The following is a 23,213-nucleotide window of genomic DNA, read 5'->3' as shown; positions in this document are numbered from 1 at the left end:
TTGCTATCTGACACTAACAACACAAAGAAAGGTGGACTGTTTGGGAAATTGTTGCTTCTGTGAATTAGTGTGGGCTAACTGGACCATGCTAACTATCCAAACGTTGACATGTTGCCCTGAGCTTCACTTATACGTGCATTTGTATGACGATGTTGCACCATGGATTTTTCCTTTATATAAAATCACATCGCAGGCAAAAGGTCTTGTTGAATTTACAGAGCAATCATTTAGTCATCTGTGTCTAGAGATTGAGGTTGCACATTACCGCTGGGCGTTCTGCCCTCTGGGTTTGAGAAGCTGCCTTATTTTACACATCCACATTTATAGCACAAAGGAAATGCTAAAGCTCATAAACTTTATATCTTTATGTGACAGGAAGGACTGTAACCTTGAAAATGTGCTGAGTGTCCCCCCCCTGCACTTTTTCTTCCCTTTCCTCTTGCTCTCTTCAGCTTGCTCTCCACGGTCTTTCACAATTCCCTTCAAAAAAAAAAAAAAAAAAAAGTTTTTGAGATTAAAATGAGTCTGCTTTCAAACAAACGTTGCATACTATTTGATGTACAGTTTTTGTAGTATACTGCATTGTATGCATTTTTTTCTCCGTATACATTTAGCAGTATTGTAGAATGGGGCAAAAGCCTAAACGAAAAAAAAAATAATTGTAGAACATTTCTCTTTGATCTCCCGGGGAAAGAAAGTGATAAGAGTTTTCCCTAGCTTGTGGCCTGTTAACATAGTAATAGCGTTGGCTGGTGTTGGTCTTGTATACAGTATGCATGTTTCTGGAAGCTCACAAGTAGCCCGCCTCAGCCGTTTCTTGTCCACGTCTGTCAGTTTCTTCTACTGAATGTTTATCAGAGTCTACAAATGATAAAACAAACCTCAGAACATGTGACAGTTTTGACAACCTTTGATGCCTGAAATCGGAGTTTGTACTTCATTTCCGATGGAAAACGGGGTCTTGAGTGAGAACCCTTGCTGTGTGCTGTTGTGAAGGCCAAGACTGCAATCAGGAATCTTGGCAAAACTCACCGTAGAACAACTGACTAGCTTGAAATTGCCACTTGAATTTCTTGACAAATCCACTGCAGAAAGACATGGGAAGATGTTTTTTGTACGGGCAGGTGTTTTTAGTAAATCACATGCTTCATAGCAGTTTTGTCAGGGACAAATGCTACTTTCCATTCAAATCAAAGTCAGTATTTTGCTAGAAACATTTCTTTGTTGACGGAAAGTGCAAAAAAATTAGATATGTTGATCTTACACTTATACAACAAATTCAAAAATTGGATGTATATGTTTACACTCAAATTTGGTCATTAGCAAACAATTTAAGATATTTGAATTTAATTTTATGAGTATTTTTATTTAATTTTTTTAGCAGCTGTAGCTGCCAGTCATTTAATGTGTTACTTCTTTGTGCATCATCTTCCAAATTTCAAGGAATGAAACATCTTTGTTGTCCGAGATGTCAAGTCCACATATAACTTTAGATGGAACAAAAAAGCCAATAAATGACCAAAATCTCAGCAATTTTTGGGGCCTCGTTTATATATATAAAAAAGAAAAAAAAAAAAAAACAGAAAAAAAGTTTGTAAAAGTTATTTTTCCATAAATTGTTGTGTTCAAGTTAATGTGTCAGTAAGAATGATTTTACGAATAATTTGACCAGATATTAATTCGTATTAATAGAATAGTGACAGTGTTCTTGATTCATTGGCATTCTTCTTTGTACTCGCAAACTTGTCTTTCTGCTTCATCGCAAGAACACTGTACAGCCTTGGACATCTTTTTCTCTTTTTGTTGCTCTCAGTTACATTTCGGAACTAGCATTCTTAGTTCTTCAGGAGCGATGAATTTGCCACGAATGTCCTGCTGGGTTTTGTTCTGCACCAAAACAGTCAAAAGCACTGGAACGCATGACCATGGTCACTCTGAAGGCAATGCTTTTTGTCTCCTGAGCATTCATAGATTGGCACATTCTGCATACTACAGGCGCTAGGCAGGACCCGTCTTTGTGTCGCACTTCTGAACGTCCCTGTGGTAATAACACACTAGCCTCACTTTCCCCATCTGCATTATCAGTCCGTAATGAATATATGGAATTGAATAAAGTGGCCCACACAGCAAGGCGACTAAAAAACCCTGAAACACACAAGGCAACTGCAAACAAAAGAGTCTACACCTTACAATGGCTTTTATATAATGGCAACTCACACAGTAAACAAAGCTTTGGGATAACAAGAACACCGTCATATGCTGAAAAGGTACATTTATCTTGGAAACAACAGTTTTTCTTTGTTCCTTTTAAAGCCTGTTGTGGGACATAATTACTCTACTTATGCTTGTGCCTGATTAGGTTAAACGTCAAGAGCTTTTTATGCACAGAATAACTTAAACTACTAAATAATGATATGTAAACAACTGATATCATCCATCTGTGTAAGATATTGTTTTCTCATTATCTTGAAAAAACAAAAGCTGTTTTCATGAGGCTTATAACTAATTTTCTGGAGATTTCACCATAACAAAATTTGTATTTGCAATATTTCAATATATATATATATATATATATATATATATATATATATATATATATATATATATATTTTATCTAAACTTAAGAAAATGCTTTCTTATGATTGACATAACAGTTTTCAGACTTCTTTTTTTTTTGTAATTTTGTCATAAAAGTTGTTTTTTGCTATTTAATTTTGTTGTGATTTTATCATTGCAACACAAGATTCACATTTTTTTTTATTAAAATGTAAAAAAATTAAATCTTGTGACATACGTCAAACTTAATTTTATTTTCTTGAAGCTGTTTTTTTTTAAAGATCCATAAATTTGTTATGGTGAGAACACAAGAAAATTGTGTTCACAAGATTTTTTTCTTTCTTTTGATATCAACTCCGACATTTTCTTGTTATTTCAACTTTTTCTCATTCTCTAGACATGACATAAAAGCTGTTTTCCTAACATCTACGAAACTTTCTTTTGATCTTGACATAGCAAATGTTTTTTGTGATCTCGACTTAATTTTCTCATCTCATATAAACGTTTTATTATCATCTCAACTTATCTTATTTTCTCATGATGTAGACATAACAAACATTGTTTTGCACAAGAGAAAACAACAGTCTTTAGAACCCAACTTTAAAGTTAATTTTGTTTTAAGATCTAATACAGATAATAACAGAGATATGTTGCGTAGTTTGCAAGTAGATTCACTAATAAACACAAATATTGTCGTCATTGTTTTAGCAGTTCTTAATATTAATTGTACAGAATTACTTCTTTAATTCCTTTGTATTTAATGGCTTAGCAATTACATTTTTGACAGTAATTACAGAGGAATTTGACAGTCATCAACTAACATCTACAAATGTTAGAATTCATCAAATAAATTCAACTTTTATTTATCCAGTGAGTCTGCTAATGTTCGCTCGAGTGCTGAAAATGCAGGCATATTACAGTATGATGGGAGCAGCTGAGGGTTAAGTGATTTGCCATGGGGCAAAACTGCTGTGGTCACAGGAAGGGCAGTTTCATGTGCCAAGTTGATGTCCTTTGGTATCTTGACTAGGATTTAGACAAAACTTTGAGTGGAGAGCCTTTACGGCCACATCAATCTAGTTAAATATAGATTTAGTCGTTGAGCACATGTAGTTGAACAAACCTGTTCTTTTGTGCTGGTTTATCTGGAATTTATCTGAATCTTCCTCCAGTGCTGGCAGTCGATTCTGAAGTGTTGATGAAGGGGCAAAATAAACCAGCTCTGTTTCACAGTTACACCTCAGATCACAGTTACACATCCACCTCCTTTCGGGTTCTCTAGTTAGAGGTGCAGGTGTTTGTGAAGTTATGCAATATTACTTTTTGATGTAACTGTGAAAACATACCATGCATTTTTCATTTCAGTTTTCACACAATTCCCAGTTTTAGTAGTTCTTTGCCTGAAAAAGGATGAAAGCCCTTCTCATAGAGACTTCTCTGGACCTGGGCTAGTAAGCAACCACCTAGAACACAATAGCGACCACATAGCAACATGCTAAAAACTTGAACGTGCTAGCATCATGTCACTAAGTTTCTCATCTTTTCCTTTGCTTTGGAAACTCAACTTCCCTTCTAGTTTCATCTTCTCTGTTCCAACAAACCATGTTTTTACTCATTTTTGGCTAGCAAACAACCCCATAGGACACCTTAGTAAAACTGAATAGCAACATGCAAAGATTTTCTTAAAACATGCTAGCATTTCCCATGTACACACTGTAAAGTTTCAGGAGTGACAACTGCATTTTTAAATACAGGAGTAAATCCCATAATTATCATTTCATGTGTGTACAAACTGAACTTACTCTCGAAAATGCAATGATTGAGACTATGGTAGCTAAAGTAACATTCTGGTATCTTGTGTGTTTAATATCATGCATTTTTAATAAAGTAATATTACAGTGACCAAAGTCTCATTTGTTGAGCAATTTTAACTAAACCACCGACAACAGATCCATTGTGTTTGGTTTATGTTTGGGAGGCTACTTTGCAGAGCATGCTCTTTAAGGGTTGCCATGTCCACTTATTATAAGCTACACTTATTGTGTGTCTTTGGGCTTGTTGTTAGAGCTCGGTTCATAAAATGATATAGTTTATGAAATTAATAAGGTAGGCAGGTGCAGGTTGCTATATTTTGGTATGTGGCTTATTTGCAAGCTAACACATTTGAATTGGAGTTGATTATGGAGTTATTATTTTCTCTAGGAAGACCTGGCAACACTTAGGCCAAACATGCTTGTGATTTCTTGCACCTCACATACATAACACACAACTCTGATGCACACTAAGTAAATTTAATTGTAGAATGCAATTGTCACTCCTGTAAATTACTAAACTGTGTATGTACAGAACATGATTAAGCACTAAAAGGTGAATTGACAACCAAATTTAGCAGCAGTATGTATGAGGGCATTGCCATTAAATTTTGTGCATTTTCTTTATTGCTTTAGAAAGTTAACTTCCCTTCTGCTCCCAGCATCCATCCTCTCTGGTCTAACACACCGGTCCAACACACCTTGTTTTTACTCAGCTGTCATCTATTTTTAAACATTGCCAGGTAGATTCGGACCCCCCGGTCACCTGCTCTGATCGCACAAACAGAAAAATATACAAGCACATGCTCGTTCTGCTGCAGTGATGGCCTAGCTGTCTGAGCCCTGGGGACGGTGGCCGCTCTAATGATGGAGACTGAGGGGAAGACCTGCTGTGCGTGAATAATAGACCTGTCCGGACATATGCCGTGTTCTCTGGACTGGTGACTCCTGCTGGGCAGGGGGTGGGGCTTACTATGCAGCTTTTTGATTGGTCTGTTTAGACAGCTGAGGAAGATACTAAAGCTGATGTTAAAGGTTTGCTGTTAAGTATGCAATCTAACTATAATTTGATGTCCAAGAACAAATATTGGTTTCATAAATGTTTGCGCTCCTTTTCGGTGTTGCTCTCTATTTGACTGACATGCATGTGCATATTCCTTCTAATTACTCCACCCATTTTAATTAGTTTGATTTTATTTTATAGAAAACGTTGCAGTCTCTTGTGTTTTGAGTTGCTTTTTTTCCCCCCGTTTTCTTTTCTTTTCAGAAAATACTGCAGGACTTTATTGACCATTAAAAAGGACAAGATCTTCAACATGTTGTAAACCAGTCCAACTTTGAATTTCAGTTTAAATTTGAATAATATTTGTGAGCCATTTCATTCGATCTTTTGAATGTGTCAAGCTTAGATGTAGTCCGAAAAAAAACTTAGCTGTGGCATTTAAGTCTATAGATTTTCAAGGACCTAGTCTTCAATTTTTAATGTGGTACGGGACTCCCGAGAGTGATTGATTGTTCACAGCAGCTAAAGTTCAAGCTCTTTGGGTTGGGGTAGAGAAATAGATCTACAGGCATTTACCATAACGCCCCTGTCAGACTCAGCACCCTTCCTGGACCACTGCCGTTAGCACTACATCACCCAGCGAGTGTCAGAGGAAGTAGGGCTCCTCACTGAGAGAAAATCACCTTGAGGGAGAGCTCTGGAGTTCACAGGAGATAAATCCCATTGTGCGGGGGGCTGACTCGCAGTGAGAGTCCACCCGTAATGGCCTCCTTGTTGCTGAGAAGAGATTAGTTTGAATCCGGTTGGCAGAAAGTGTCCTACACTCGCTGCACACATTCAACTTCACTCGCAGTGTACAGTAAACAATGATTTTGACCTATTTTTGAAGCTACTTTTGAAGTTTTGGGTTCTTAGCATGAGCTTTAATTTCTCCTAAAAATTGACTCTCATCTGATAATCAACTCTCCCACTTGCTGTTTGGAATCGGAGAGGCCTTTTCTTGGATCAATGCTTGTAATCTTTACACTCATTTCAATGGTGGAACATTAAAAGTTGGTTATCTTTGTAAATATATGGATTTTTCCTTATGTTTCTGTGAAGTTTCAGTTTTTCTTGCCTAATGGACAAATACTGGCATTTAAGATTGTATTGGGTTATCAAAAGGTCTTTTAGAAATAATATCAGTTAAGTCGAAATCTGTGGGGTTAGATAAGTGTCAAAAACATTGGATGCAAAATAAAAAACTCAATTGTGTTTTGTTAGCAGTTGTCTTTGCTTCCTTTTTCGCCGATCAAAATTTACGATTGCAATAACTGCTTTTCTTTTTCATTGCCAATGGCTTTATTCACACTTTTTCTTGTCATTAGTTTAATCAGTTTAATTTCTGAGTTTTTATGTCATTTATTTGTGCCATTTTGGCATGCTTTTGCAACATTAAACTATTAGTTAGGCCAGCCTCCTCCTTGACAAAATATTCCACCATACTTCCACCATCTAATGCATATGAAGGTCATTATTCATTTTCAGTTCATGTGTTTTTTTTTCTTCTTTTTTTTCTGTCTTGGTTCGCTCTTAGTGTAAAAAATGTTTTGTCAAATGTCTAAATGATGAAAACAAGTAAAGTGAAGGGTTAGTCATAAAGAGCAAGTTCACCCCACATTTTTTTGCTCGCCCTCTTGTTGTTCAAATATGATGGGTTTTTTATATATATATATATATATATTATCACTGCTCTTGTTGCTCCCAGATCTTATGTGAAAGAATAAAACTACAGATTTTAGTCGCTCAGGCTCCCCATCTACATAAAAAAAGAAATCTTTATAGCCGAGATTATGAAATATTTCAAGAACTGTTAGTCACTTCCCATTGCTAGTCCCACATATAAATAGTTAAACATCTTTCAGCTTAAGTGGACACGCATTCCCTGCAATAGATAAAAAGCCATTATATTTCACTTTCAGTTAAACTCAAATTGTAAACGCTTTGCATTACCCTTAAATGCTGTGATACATTTTTAAAGAAGTACTTAATTTAAAACTGTCTAACTTTGCCATTCTAAACGCATGCCTCGGGTGGGTCGATGAATTTATCATTGCAAAACTTATTATTAATGTGGACTCCGTTGCAAATGCACGCTAAAAATCTCTCTCTCGCTCACGATTAGACATTTCGAGTGGCCAAACATTCTGCATTTTTTATTTTATTTCTCACTTTCCAGTATTGTCACGCACTTAAAACCATCACAAATGGTGAAAAAAGGAAGGTGACCTGTTAGCCACACCCCCAGATGAATAAAAACATAAAATATGGGCTATGGCTATTTGTATTTGAAACAGACTGCCACCCAAGCTTTTATAAATCACTGCTGTTTTCAGCCGATTCTGGGATCAATATATAAAGTCGGGGTCATCTTCATTTGGCAAGCCATACAGGAGTATGTGGTCATCAAAATGTCCTTCATTATGAGGCTGTACAGGTGATAAATATCACACAATGAGCATTAAATTTGTGCTCTACCATTGTGTACTGACAGCGATTTGGAACAGGATCTCGATGGGAAGAATTGCATCCACGGAAACAGGCCTTAAGTGGCACTTAAAAAGCACTGAATTATGGTCTTGTAATGAGGCTGCATCTGTTCAACTTTTTTAAAAATGATTTTATACTGGTGAAATGGCATTGTGGTTTTATGGAGGGTTTTGTCTAGTGTAAATGCATGTTCATTGGGAGGGCGAACTATATAGCATGATATTATGACTGTGAATCAAAGTTTAAATGTGTGTTTGTGTCTTCTCAGAGTTGGTGCGTAGCTGCAAGGAGCGGAGGTGTCAGTTTGACTGTGTGATGATGAGAAACGGGACGTCCTGTTTCTGTGGGGAAGGATTCGAATTGGACGAAGATGGGAGACGGTGTCGAGGTGAGGGTCATTACCATTTGAACTCTATTTGAAGAATATGACTCTTTAAAAATGTCACTGAATGCAACTGTAGCACTTTTAAAACAGTTTTTTTTTCTTATTACAGGTAATTAAGCAAAAAAAAAAAATGCTTTCCAGAATAAGAGCTTACTATGTGCTCCCATGAGAAAAAGCTAATATTGGAGTAAGATCATATCCCCAAACTCGGTGCCTGATAAAAAACATTTTGGCTAATCAAAAGAGCTTGTCTTAACCAGTTCAAGCTGTGTTAAGCTAGCAGGCTAAGTGGTTAGCTACCTGAAAATTTTTATTTTAAGAAAAAAAAAAGATATAATTATCTTATTTATATGATTAATAAAAGGTTTTCAATTGATTTTCTATCATTTCTAATCCAGGGTTGCCAACTTTTAAATTCAGCTCGGAGTGGGATGTTTTTTGGCGAGATCAAAGAGGCATGTTGCACAACTTAGTTTTTCATTGGCTCTGGCTTTAACTGGGGCACTACAACAAATTGCGCCGCATTAAGTTTGTCAAAATTGTATTTATTGTTTGAATCCCGTATTACAACTTAAAAAATGTGAATGCTGTGACTTTGTTTCATATCACAAGCAGAGTTTCGATTTGACGTGAGATTTACATGGGCAGCGTGAGAGGGTGAGACAGAGCCTGAAAGTGTGTGTCTCATGACCAATTGTGTGAAAATTGGCACTGAGCACCAAGTGCCAATCAGACACTGAGCACCCAAAATTAGTCTATATCTACATGTTTTTGATATCTTGTTTTAGTTTTTCTTAACTAGTTTGAGCTATGCTAAGCTAGTAGGCTACAGTAAATTTGTTAGCTACCTAAAAATGTATAAATATGACCATAATTCGAAAGATAGTAAATATTTTTTTTTTTTTAAGGAAACTTTTGAAATCTGGTTATGTATCAGTTCTAATCAAGCATCGAATAGAGTACCCATAAAAAGTTTTCAAATAATATCTAATGAAAAATTTTAATTAATTAATGAAAATGTTTAAATTCCACGATTTTTAGCATGGGTAATTTGAAAGAAATTCACATTATTTAAAATTTTATTTTGCAGTTCTATTCAGGCACAGAAAAAGAGTACTCATAAAAGGTTGCCTCAGCTAATATTTTTTGAGGCTTTCTAGAAAAGCTAGCTTTCCAATGCATATATTTGTTTGCTGCGGAATATGACATTAAGAGTTGGGTTTGCATATTTAGGTCATATACACATTTATTGTTTAATAAATAGCCCTGCTGTTGCCCGCAGATCATGATGAATGCAGGGATTATGGGACATGCAGTCAGATCTGTATGAACACGCAGGGATCATACAGATGCGCTTGCACAGATGGCTTCAGCCTGCAGGCCAACAGACGATCCTGCAAAGCCAAAACAGGTGAGTCCATTTATCATCCCGTTAGTTCCCGTTCCAGACCAAAAAAGGCACATTAAGCAACCTGTATTTTACTTAGATTTTCAATGGTGCTTGAAGAGCACAGGTCTAAAAATAATTGAACCCATGCATAAATCAAATATTTGCTCAAGTTACTGTACTAAGTGCTGGAGAAATGGACAACTACTCCAAAACTGTAAGAGAGTAATGAACTCAATTCATGAAAACAATTTGGTTGTTGGTTGGGTTTTAGGGTTGCTAGGTTGTTGCTAAGGGGTTTTTGTGGGGAGTTGCTAAGTTCATCAAGGGGTTTTGAGAGTTTTTAGCACATTGCTATGAGGTTACAACAGTGTTCAACAGCTAGCTTGTTTAGAGTTTAGAATGTTTTTAATATATTGCTATGTTGTTTTTTTGGGTGTTATGTGACGTATCTAAAAAGGTCTGTCAGGGGTCTTAGCACATTGCTACACTATGTGGTTGTAGGGGGTTCTGGGTAATTGCTAACCTGTTGCTAAGTGATTCTGAAAGAGTTTTAACCCATTGTTATGTGATTGGTACCAAGAGAGCACACATACGGCTCCAAGAATCTGCAAAAAATCAAATAGACATATCCATGATTTAGGCCTATGTGTGCTATTAGAGTGGTTCTCTTGGTAGTTGCTAGTCAGTTCTTAATGGTTCTGCTGGGTTTTTAGCACATTTATATATGAGTTCTAGGTAATTTTGGGTGGTTTAAGTCATTGCTGCACTATGTGGTCCCTATATGGAGTTGCAGTGATTCTGAATGGTTTTAGCACATTATTTCTAGGGTGTTATGGATAGTTGTTTGCTGGTTGCTAAAGGTTCTGCAGGTTTTTAGCACATTTCTAGGTAATTTTGGGTAGATATGGCGCATTGCCACAGTATGTGGTTTTTGTGGTTCTATGTAGTTAGCTGATTTCTAAAAAAAAGTTGCTTCATTGCTTCAGTATGTTTTGCTGGGGGCTCTGGGTAGTTGCTAGCCTGGAACTAAGGAATTCTGAGTGGTTTTTAACACATCGCTATGTGGTTTCTAGGATGTTTTGAGAAGTTGGTAGCTGCTTGTTAAAGGGTTACTTCACCCCAAAATATATATATTTTTTTTATTGATCACTTGTCGTTCCAAACCCGTAAAAGCTCAGTTCGTCTTCAGAACACAATTTAAGATATTTTGGATGAAAACCTGGAGGCTGTCCCATAGACTGCCAAGTAAAAAACAATGTCAAGGTCCATAAAAGGTATGAAAAGTCGTCTGAATTATTGAATAAAGTTGCTATTTTTGTTTTCTTCGCTTACAAAAAGTGTTCCCCTCATTTCATTTAACCTAGATTGCACATCTGATGTCAGATGGAGTATTCTGACGAAGACTTTTCATAACATTTATGAACATTGACAGTGTTATTTACTTGGCAGTCTATGGGACAGTCACAAGTCTCCAGGTTTTCATCCAAATTATCTTAAATTGTGTTCCGAAGACAAACGGAGCTTTTACGGGTTTGGAACGACATGGGGGTAAGTGATTAATGTTAAAATGTTAATTTTAGAGTCGGGTATCCCTTTAAGGATTTTTTTTTTTTTTTTTACATATTGATGTGTGATTCCTAACTCTGGGTGGTTGATAGGCAAGTCTGAGTTTTGTTTTTATGTTATTTTATAGGGTTATATCTAATACTTAATCTAAGTATTAGCACATAAAAATAGCATTTACTACAGAGAAGAGTCTCTTAACAAGAACCCCTAGAAAATGAATGTCCAGTAGTGAAAACAATGAAAGGTCAGCCAACTCCATACTTGACATTTCATCATTTAAATTGTAGTTGTCCTAAGAGCTAGTCTAGACTTGATGGGTAAACACAATGCCTTCTGGGATGTTTGATTGAATAGGAAAGCCTCAGTGAAGTAGTGCGATCACAGTGGCGATCATCCGGATGCATTAGTATAGATGGCACTGTCATTTGCCTGATGCGAGTGTCAGTTACACTTATTGTCACCAATATGCAAATGGTCGCTGGCGAGCTGGGCTACGACAGAGCTTTGGGAGAGATAAACAGGGAAGGGCTTAATGGAAAGTCAATCAGAGCCCATGGAGCCTGACCTGCGACTGTCTATCAAATTTAGAGATGATTACATGCTCAGAGCTAATTGCACTTCATTGTGTCTGTTCATTAGTGTGAAAAAAAAAATGACAAGGTGATCACATAGTTTATATTTGCACAATTTGTGTCACAGCTATTAGAATTTTTCCATTTTTGTGTGAGTGTGAGCTTCTTAATGAACCTTGATTTTCATTTCTATATAGGTAAGCAATATATGTAAATATTTATACATATATATGTTCTTGTAATACATGAATATTCATTTTTTATATAGGTGTTTTTTCAACTGCAGGCACAGATTTTATTTGATAACTAACTTTTAGGTTTTACTAATCATTTCTTATATATATATATATATATATATATATATATATATATATATATATATATATATATATATATATATATATATATATATATATATATATATATATATATATATATATATATATGTGTGTATGTTACCAAAGGCAGTCAAGAGAAATTAAAAATAAGAGACATGTGAAAAAAAGAAAAATCAAGATAAATCAAGCTGTAATTGTAAAATTATGCAATGTTTTATTGTGTGTATTTATAAAACATATAAATATATAAGTGTTCAAAATATTGTTGCCACTGCTGTCAATTCCATCACATAATGTACTATTTGAAGTGTGGTGGAAATTACATTTGTTAGTTATAACAATTAATTTTCTAATTCATTTCATTTTTTTTTTCATCTTTTATTTCAGGATTAATCACCTTAATGTCCACAGTACCAAAAGTTCTCAACATGAACTGTGCTTAAATATGTTTAACATAAATAATTGTTTCATTTAGATTTAATAGGAACTATTTATTATGAAGGACCTCTATGCATTTTGTGTTCCCTCTTTCAGATCCTGGTGATAAACCTCCGGTTCTGTTGACAGCAAATATGAATTCTATATCAGTTGTTTACCTCAATGGATCATCTATGCCAAATCTCAAGTCCATGGAGACGAATGGGACTCAAATATTGGACTTTGTTTATAGAGAAGAGTCACTCTGTTGGCTCTCTTTGACACAGGATACAGGTCAACTGTGGTGTGCCCGCATGACCAAGCTCAAAGGCTTTTCAGAAAAGCGCCAGATACGGATAGGTCAGAACCTGCAAAGTAAGTATGCAAGTCTAGTCTCAAAGCGCAAATTAAGGAACGTTTCATAACTTTGATGATTAATTAAGCGCAAGAGCAAACTTATGTCCTTTGAAGTTTTTATGAACTTGAGTGTTGTGTTTAATGCCCAAATACATTTTCTGATTAGTCTCTTTTTCATTTCTTTTACCTCTTGAAGTGTTTAATGATCTACTAATGAAGTGTTTAATGTTACAAGGTCAAATGAGTCAAGTGTGCATGTCAAGTCGACCCATGTCTCAAAAGTATGGTTTCTTCCATCTAGATGTGGAGCATATGGCCATCGACTGGTTGACAGGAAACTTCTACTTCGTAGACCGAGTGAACGACCGGATATTCGTGTGCAGTGAACAGGGAGATGCATGTGTCACCATCATTGACCTGGACATCCAGAATCCTAAAGGCCTAGCGCTGGATCCCATCATGGGGTACACTTTCTAAGACAAACATTAGGTTCCTTAATTTAGGGCTGGCCGTTATGAGCATATATATGAGATGAGCCATAGTTGGATAAATAAAAAAATATATATACTGCTATACCTATTAAAACAAAACTTCCCTCCCACCCTGAGATTAGATGCTATGCTGGACTTTTATTATTATTATTATTATTATTGTTGTCACCATTCTCCTTCTTATTGCATTAAAGTACCTTTTACATAATTTAAGTTTTTATGTTTCACATGGTTTAGATATAGAAATTTAAAAAAAGTAAATAAGTGTCATAATCCTCATCATCAGTAGTTTAAATATTATTATTAGTAATTTTTTTTTAATTTATAAACTAATGAAAGGTCAATAAAATGAACTTTTAGAACTCTTGCCAAACAAATAGTTCATATTAACCTATGCAAAGATATTCAGCCATTTGTACTATCTTAAAATGATCACGCGTCCTGAAGGAGACTCAGCTGAATTTTTCATAGGAGTGAATAAATCATCCTTATCTAACGCCGAATCGTCTATGCGACTGTGACGTGAGAAATTCTTTGGTCTTTTGGTAAACATTGATTTGTATGCAGTGCTGAGTTGCGCATGCTGTTGGGGCCAGTTTGTTGCTTTCAGACGACGAGGAGTGTTTCTGTGCCAGAATCGGCGTGCGGAGTAATGCGGATGACCTACCTCGCTCTTATTCCGCTGTTAGGATGTGTTAGTATAAAGAGAAATATCATACTGCGGCCCATTCATTCAGGTTTTGCTCAGGGTGGCTCGGTTTAATTGCCCTGTTGCTGCTGCAAGCATTCAGCTCTGGCACAATATTTTGAAGAATAGAAAAATAATGGGTGTGAGTGGATTGATTAAATCTTAAATGTCCTTGACTTTTGATTTCTTTTACTTCAGATAGTTTGTAGATTCTGTTTTAAAACTAATCTGTTCTTGCCCCCAAGAAAACTCTTTTTCACTGACTATGGGATGGTAGCTAAGGTGGAGCGCTGCAACATGGACGGCACCAACCGAACCAGGATTGTGGAGTATAAAACTGAACAGCCAACCGCCGTGACTCTGGACTTGGTTAAGAAGCTCGTCTACTGGGCGGATGCTTATCTGGATTTTATTGAAGTTGTGGATTACAATGGCAAGAACAGACACATGGTTATCCAAGGAAACTCGGTAAGACTCAGTCTTGGTTTCTTCTTTTTGAATCCATGATCTACATGCCAAAATACGTATGGAGTATATAAAAGTATGCAGTACGTAGAATGAAAATGGGTAGTATCAAAGAAATTTGAGCATACTACATCCACCATGTTGTAATGTGACCTGCCTGTTGCATCGCTTTACTGCCATTCACTCATTTCCTGTGGCTTCTTGGGATATTAAAGTGTCCATAGAATGCTCCATCCAGAATCCAGAATTATTAAATATTCGTTTTCAAATTTCTGTTTTTGCTTACTATGAATTTGTACATACTACTCTTTTGGTGTTCTGTTTTTTTATCATAGCTTGAATTCAGACATGCTCCATTTTTGATGTACTGTTTTTCGAATGCTATGAATTTAGACATGCACATTTTTTGGCAAACTATTTTTATTTTTATGTTGGGGAACTGCTAATATTGGTGCACATTTTGATCTTTTGATGTACTATTTCATTGAATATTATGAATTTGGACATGCTACTTTTTTTGCAAACTAGTCAAATTCGGACATGCAATACTAGAGTTTTGTATACTGTATAGTAGGGCTGTGCGATTAATCGAAATCGAAATAAAATGGTGATTTGAGTGTGCATGATTTCTAAATCACTTTATAGATCGATTTTCCGCAGCCCCGACCTCCCGCAGTATTTAATCTGAACCAATCAGGATGCAGCACACCTAAGTGGAGCGCGAGAACAGAGCAGACTGGGCATATGCCTAACTCCAGGTTCACACACTCTTTCTGTGATGCGTAGCCTTTTTTTTTGAGCCCATGTTAACGGATCAGACCGTTCACACTGCGCGCTGTAAAAATATGAGAACAGAAAAGGTTATAAATTGAAAGGTGCAAAAAGATTTAATATCTTGCGCATGCGCACAGAGAGAGTTGTGAGTGCACAGTTGTAAGGCAGCGTGTATCTGAGCCTCATACAGTCTATGATCTGAGCACGCGCATCTGGTTTTGTTAACAGAGCAAAGGAAATCTGCGTACGAGTGGATAGATTCGCGCTCGTGCATTATTTTAATGTGCTTTCGCGTTACAATAATGTGCTCTTGTTGCTGCTTCTGAACCGTGTACACGTAACTTACTGTATACGCACTGCAGTCGGAGTACTTGTGAACCTTGGGCAATAAATATATTGGGCAAAACATATAACACCTTAGGCAAAGCTACAGTGAGCTTTATGACCAATGCATGGCAAAAAAACCCCCAGAAAAACCCCCGAACACGGGTTTTATTTTATTTTTAATTATAATCTTTTGCCATATGTCTAGATTTTGTTCGACATCTTTACTTAGTGATTATTTTGACTTAAGTCTGTTCTAGAGACATATTACAACTTTTTGATGAAGCTCTCATTGGTTTTCTTTTGGAAATATGTTTCACATTTATACTGAATGGATTTATGACTGTAAAGCATGTCTGTGTGTGTCAAAATCGGGATTAAAATTAAAATCGCAAAATTGATCAAACAATCGTGATAGGTTTTTTTTTTGTCCATATCGCACAGCCCTACTGTATAGTATGGAAGCAGGCACATTCTGACACAGCAAAAGATGTAGTTGGTGAACATCTTCTTTATGCTGGTCCAGATCAGCATAAAAAAAGATCTAGACAGGCGAAGATTGGTGACCTCTATTCAGCTAAACCATCTAGAAGAAGTTCTTGCATATATTTTACCCAGCTGCCATAATAGTCAGCTGTAGAGCTGTGATAAGCAATGCTCCTTTGAATAACACTTAAAGAAATGTATTTTAAAGGGGGGGGGGGGGGTAACATAACATATCCTGTTAATCTTGAGTACCTATAGAGTAGTACTGCATCCTTCATAACTCCAAAAAGTCTTAAGTTTTATTATATTCATAAGAGAAAGATGGTCTGTACCGATTTTTCCCGGAAAAACACGTCCGGCTGGATGCGTGACGTGTGGGCGGAGCTAAAGAATCACGAGCGCCAGTAGGCTTTTGCGTTGAGAGCATGTGGAAACTGTGACATTACCGTGAGGGAAAAACCATCATCCAAAACAGACCATGGCTTACAGTCAGATTCAGCCGTTTATTTATGATCCAGAATCAGATCCCGAGGCTGAAACCGAATGAGAGCAGCAGCAGCAACGACTCGCTCCAAGCGGGGATCAAACCCGGGTCTCTGGCATGGAAGGGGATGCACTAACAAGGATGCAGAGATATTTGAAGCAGTTTTACTCACCGCCTGCGGTTCCAACACACGATCGTAACCCCTTTTCGTTAGGATTGCATCATCCTTAAGAAATAAACGATACGCAAATCCGTCGTCAAACTGGGCCTTGTTTGTAAAACAAGCATCTTCGAAATGCAGGGAACAAACAAAAACACTTGCACAACTCCGTTGATGCTCTGTAAAAATAAACTCCATCCACTGGTCCCTTAATGCTGTTTTTTTTTTATTTGGTAATCTGTGCAGGGTTGTCTTGCCCTGGCAACCAAAAACACACTTCTTTTGTGACATTTTGCAACGCTCTCGCTCTGATCAGTGATTGTCTGTGCTCAGCCTCTCTGTGCTCTGCTATACGGGAGCGCGCTCTTCCGGCAGAAGTGCCTTAGGACCCATATAAGGAAATTCCGCTCCATCTAACGTCACACAGAGCCATACTCGAAAAAAAACTTTCCGAAACTAGTGACAAACTGGAAGGAGTATTTTGGGAACAAAAATACTCCTTCAAACGTACAAATTAATTTTTGAAACTGTGTCCATGTTTAGCATGGGAATCCAACTCTTTAACAGTATAAAAAACTCAGTATGCATGAAATAACATTTCACCCCCCCTTTAAAGACTATAAAGTTTGGCCTCTGTCCCTCGCCCCTCGAATGGGCCCAAAGGTTTGGTGATACAAAATTCATAGCCTCATAAATTCAGTATAAATTTCATCCATAGTTCATAGTACAGGCCAAGGGCACTGTCAAGCCCATGCATTTTTATTTATTTTTTTCACAAAAAAATAGATTTTCCATCTGAGGCTGTTTATTAGCATTATGAGACATCTGATGTTAACTTATACCCTGATGCAATACTTAGGAAAGAGTTTTACAAATCCCCCCGTCCCTTTTAGAAAGGAGGTGTTCATGCTTTACATGATTTGTACAGGCTTCAGATGGTTTATATGCTTTTCAAATGTTGTAGGCCTTTTTTTCGAGTGTTGATTTTTATTTTTTAAGTGTTTAGTGCTTTTACTGGTTCTTAGATATTATTCTTGTTCTGACTTGAATTTGAATGCAGTAAAGGTGACTGTGAATTCAGCTGTCTCTGTTGGTCCTAGAGCAACTTTCCTGTAACCCCCAATTTAGTCTCACACAGTCAGACCTTTGATTGATCAGCATTAGATTGAACCAGCCGCTTAAGACAGGAAGTGACTGGCTGATGGTCATATAAAGCGACCAAACACAGTTTGTTTTATTTCTGAGTGCTGTTTAGGGGCAGATTTTGTCATATAATTAAGAAATCGATTAGACAACAATGATCGGAAACATTCCAAAATTCCTAGCAAACTTCAAACTTTTAAACCACGTTCCTTGAGCCCCCCCCCCCCCCCAACACTGCATGTTTTCCATGGCACCCTAAACACCTGATTCAGTTCGTTAGCTCATTAATAGAGACGTCGAGACCTGAATTGGGTGTGTCAGACAAAGGAAAGATGCAAAATGTGCAGTGTTGGGTGGCCTCCAGGAACATGGTTGGGAACCACTAGTGTACATCACAAACTAAATCTTTAAAATACTGTATGCCACTATCCTCGCCAAATGTTTCAAATCCAGTGAACTGTTTTCGTTAATAGAGAAGCTGTTCCAGGATCAACATCCTACTTTTGAATTCAAAGGAAGCATGTGATCAAACTGTGGCTGTTTATGTAAACTGGTTGCATGGACTTGTTTACCTTGGCATTTTTGAAACCGTCCCATTGTCCCCAGTCAGAACCGTTAACCTGGTTGAGCATCGGGTTGTTTTGACCTTGCAGAGTCCTGGCTTCCCACTACAGCTCTTTTGTGTGCTTTTTTTATTGATTTGTTCATCCATTTCCTGCGAGGCTCAGCTCTAGCATATTCCCTGGGACTCTATCGAAGGCTATATTGGTACTTTTTTCTCAGAGCTGGCACTGAAAGATAACCTGAAATGAACTCCGCTACATCGAACTCATTTGTTTTTAACGCCAGTCTTTCTCCTTGTTTTTTCCCAAAATCAAAGCTTCAGCGCTACCCGCCGGTAAATTTGTAGCACAGATGTGACATCAAAGATCCCTGCATATTTCAACTGGTGTCTGTCAGGGCTGCTGTTTATTCACCGAATGCTATATAGGTTCTATAGCAGTATGGATTAAAGAAGCAAATTTAAGCAGACGTATTTGTGTCGTGTTCAGAATTAAGTCGAAGAGGTGCCATGGCCTCTAGATGAGTCTTTCTCTTTCCCCCATCCTTGTGTTCCTCTTTTCCAGGTGTCGCACCTGTACGGATTAGCCCTCTTTGAAGATAACCTGTTTGCGACATGCTCTGAACCCTCCAGAGAGAGCAAGGTGGACATATTTAGGATAAATCGGTTTAACAGCAGTGACACAAACACCGTTACCACTTTGGAAAGTGCCAGAGCCGTCCGAGTTTATCACAGACTGGCTCAACCTACAGGTAAACGTGTTTTCAGAGCATGACTAGTATAATCAGCAATGGCTCAGATTAAAACTAGTGATGCCTGGTGTACATTTCAATGTTTTGGGGCTTAACCCTATGGAAATTAGGTTCAACAATTTAGAAATACTTAGAAATGTTTCATGACTTAGGCCTAACATAGATGACACAAACCATTTACATTTGTATTTTACTGCAATTTCTGCAATATCTCAGTTAATCTATGCTATGGAAGCCCATTCTACTTTTGACTAAATAATAAATAAAGTAATGGTTAGGTAAAGCTTAAAATATGAAATACCGTCACATTGTAAAAATACAAATCGCAACTGTGAGGAATAACGTCAGAATTACCATTTTTATTTGAGGTGTAATTTGTACACATATTCGACACGTCAAACAAGATATTTCTTCAGGACCCAGGCTTTACACTGAACATCAAGTGGCAAACCAGGAAAATGCAATGTTTTGATTGTATAGAAGTAGCTGAAATATGCTTAAAGTCCTAAAAAAAAAGTCATTAATCCAGTTTACATCTCACAATTTTGTAATGGCATAAATAGAAGCATTTCGCCATTGTAAAACTTTGGAGAAATACTACACTAAATTTTGTAGTAGCATTTAGCTGTGCTACAAAGAGACTAATGAAGTTGTGTCAAAATAGTACAAATAACATTTAGCATTTTGTTGTGGTGTTGTATGTAGCATTGTTTTTTCCCCTACTCTATGCGAAACACAGTTCTAAATAATTCTCTGTTTATCAGGTGTTTACTGCGAAAAATGATAAACCATTCAGGGGGTGGTTGAAATGATATTTTATGATGCTGGCTCCTTGATGCTGACTTTTCTCTTTCTCCAGTCAGAACTCACGCATGCAGCCCTGACCCACATGGACAAAAAGGTGGATGCTTGCATATCTGTCTCCTGAGCCACAACTACAAATCACGCGTGTGCCGCTGCCGGACTGGCTACGTCCTTGCCAGCGATGGGAATTCATGCAAAAGTGAGGGTCGCGCAAAAAAAAAACAAATCTCTCTTTTCTGTCTCATCCTCCTGTAGCTCCCAGGTGTCTGATTAGCTCTGGGAGACAGGTCTCTCATGTAAATGGTTTTAGGGGTATTCCCAATGGAAAAGGTGCTGAAACCATATATCAGATGGATGGCCCTCGTGGGTTGGTCGAAATGGAAATTTATGGCCAAATTCATGTAGCCACAAGATGCTGACGAATGGACACGTTTCTGTGATTAATAGTCTTCTTTCAGCACATTAGGGCAGAATACATGGGAAATTGATACGTTTTGTCTCTTGGTATCAGGATCAGTTACTATCTAAGAATGTGTGTGTGTGTGTGTAGGCCTACATCGGGAGATATTAAAATTTAGTTTTTCTCAAAGTTCAGATGGCGGACTACTTGAATAGTAAAACAAAAATTGCAAATTATCTAAAAGCTCAAATATGTTGTATACAGTTTTATGTAGTGTATGAATATTGCTTAAGTTATCCCCTTTCTCACGAATATCAGTAACCTTCACATCTTAAATTTGGCATAGGACAACTCTGGAGATTAACATTATTTTCTATATCAGTCAACCAAATGTACAGAAAAATGCTTGCTCTGGAGTATGTATGCCCAAAATGTTAATAATTTATAGGACATTTTGAAATCATATAAAGAACATACAACCTAAACTTAACCCTCTATAGATCTAAACTCAGAATTGCAAATTTAAATCTCATTATTCTGAGTTTACATCTCGCAACCAGATATGACAATTTGTCACCTTGTCTGAATCATTATGAGTGGTCAAGAGTGTGTGTGACTTTCCACATTTACATCCATTGATATTATTGATTCAGATCATCCAGATTTGTCCAGTAATCATATATAATGGTGTACCTCAAATGGAGGCATAAATGGGTTGTTTCATGGTGGTTTAAAATGTGAATTTTTAGTTTTTACCTCAATGTTACTCAACGTGAAGCTGTTTTTGAACTGAAGCCAGACTCATTCATTATGAATGAGTTGAAGTACCATTCATTTGTAAATTATTTAATTCACACAATTGTACAAGAATAGGACATGGTTATTTAAAGCTGTTCACACACAAAAAAAAAAATGAAATTCCGGTTTGTCTTACCTTCATGGAAGTCAATAATATTGCGCAACATTGATTCTAAAATCTCACGACCAAACTTCATGAAATAAAACTTGAGAGCAACGGAACGGTAGGCCTATTTGCTCGAGAGTCAGTAATAGCTCAAATTTATCTCAGTTTCTCACACAAAGGAATCATTTGGCCTCAGAAATTAAGTTCAAAAACACATAACTGTTCATGTTGGGTTCCTTTATCCCTTCATCCTAGTTTCTTCCCCATGTCTCTCTGGATCTCACTGGATCTCTGACCTAATAATAATTACAATCATCCATTTGAATGCATTTCGAAAACATTGTACTTCATATGTATGCGTCCCTATTTTGCTGCCCCCGCTTAGCGCCCTGTTTGTCCCCGGTTACCTCTACACATACACACACACTTACACACACTCAGATGCAATTACAAACACAATGTAACTGTTATGCACAAAAAGATGACTGATTCCATAGAACCGAATCAGTGGAATTAATTTGTGTTTTAATTAAACTAATGTAATTAGCTTGAGCCTCTCGCTTTGGATACATTTTTGTCAAAGGCTTTAATTTGCGGATCTGAATTGAAAACGGAAGCTAATTATATCAATTAATTAAGCACTGACAGTACTGTGGCAGAAGGCTTATTATGTTCCGCCACTGCGTTTGTTTACTTTGGGTAATCGTGTCTTCGCAGAACCAAAGAATGAGCTGTTCCTGTTTTACGGGAAAGGACGACCCGGGGTTATCCGAGGTCTGGATATGAATGTCAAGTCTGGAGATGAACATTTGATTCAAATCGAAGGGCTAGTGAGTCCCAGAGCGCTGGATTTCCATGCAGAGAGTAACTACATCTACTTCGCAGACACTACAAGCTTCCTAATTGGACGGCAGAAGATTGACGGAACCGCTCGGGAAACGATCCTTAAGGACGGTATGTTCTTCATGACTTCGGAGGGATTAATGTTGGCTTTTATATAAGTCTGTTGAGCCATACCGCAATTTTATTTCATAAAAAGGTATTAAATATTCACTAACAAACTCATTTTCACTTTGGCTCGGTAATGAATCATCTGTGCATCCATGCGGCGTGGCACGGTAGAATCAGGCCACCTGTACTTGAGCACTTCTGTTCCCATTGTTTTCCAAATGGGAAGTTATTTATCATACATTTTGTGCAATTCTGTCATCGGACAAGCTCGATGGTCGATGCCGCATAATTTCACTGGGAAGAATTAGAGGAGAACAGTGATTAATTGAGCTGTCTTTGATGTTATCAAGCTAAAAGAACAACGTTTTCTCAATTTCTTTCCGCTCTCTCTTTCTCCAGAGCTAGATAATGTTGAGGGTATTTCGGTGGACTGGATCGGTAATAACCTGTTCTGGACAAATGACGGTTATAGAAAGACCATCAGCGTGGCCGGGCTTGACCAGTCCTCGCAGACCAGGAGAACACTTTTAGAAGGCAATATGTCTCATCCCAGGGCCATTGTTGTGGATCCTCTAAACGGGTAAGCCCATGAGACCTTTCCTGCTTACAGAAGCATTTAAAAGATTCTTCTGCAGGGATTTCAGTCTGCTAAAGCCTTGGATGAAATCCAGCCATTTAGAGCACACTGGGGGCGGGGTGTTTGCCCTTTGATCTCAGAGATTTCATCAAGAAATTTCAACAGCCCTTTGCTTCCTCTGGTTTCATTAACAAAAAGCACTGTGGTGTGTTATTAGATGACAAAACCATGGTACTATATATTATGGTGCTGTACTAACAGAGTATTTTCATACTTTAAACTCCAAGCTATTACTATACTATGTGTCAATAAATTATAATAATA

At 37.2% G+C, this 23,213-nt stretch overlaps 1 protein-coding gene across 1 annotated transcript in view; it reads left to right on the top strand.

Annotated features, from left to right (window-relative positions):
- The window catches only part of LOC113064818 (low-density lipoprotein receptor-related protein 1B), a 207,079-nt gene that overhangs the window by 41,474 nt on the left and 142,392 nt on the right, over nt 1–23,213 (top strand). Inside the window, exons 4-12 of the mRNA XM_026235763.1 lie at nt 8,168–8,287; nt 9,567–9,695; nt 12,685–12,942; nt 13,226–13,388; nt 14,349–14,571; nt 19,067–19,253; nt 20,113–20,256; nt 22,079–22,315; nt 22,712–22,892. Coding sequence (XP_026091548.1) covers nt 8,168–8,287; nt 9,567–9,695; nt 12,685–12,942; nt 13,226–13,388; nt 14,349–14,571; nt 19,067–19,253; nt 20,113–20,256; nt 22,079–22,315; nt 22,712–22,892 — 1,642 coding nt within the window. The remainder of the gene's footprint in view (nt 1–8,167; nt 8,288–9,566; nt 9,696–12,684; nt 12,943–13,225; nt 13,389–14,348; nt 14,572–19,066; nt 19,254–20,112; nt 20,257–22,078; nt 22,316–22,711; nt 22,893–23,213) is intronic.

This window comes from Carassius auratus, chromosome 47 (genome assembly GCF_003368295.1).
Source record: "Carassius auratus strain Wakin chromosome 47, ASM336829v1, whole genome shotgun sequence".
NCBI classification, from domain to species: domain Eukaryota; kingdom Metazoa; phylum Chordata; class Actinopteri; order Cypriniformes; family Cyprinidae; genus Carassius; species Carassius auratus.
Note: the sequence above shows the minus strand (reverse complement) of the source record. Positions and strands in the feature narration are given on the sequence as shown.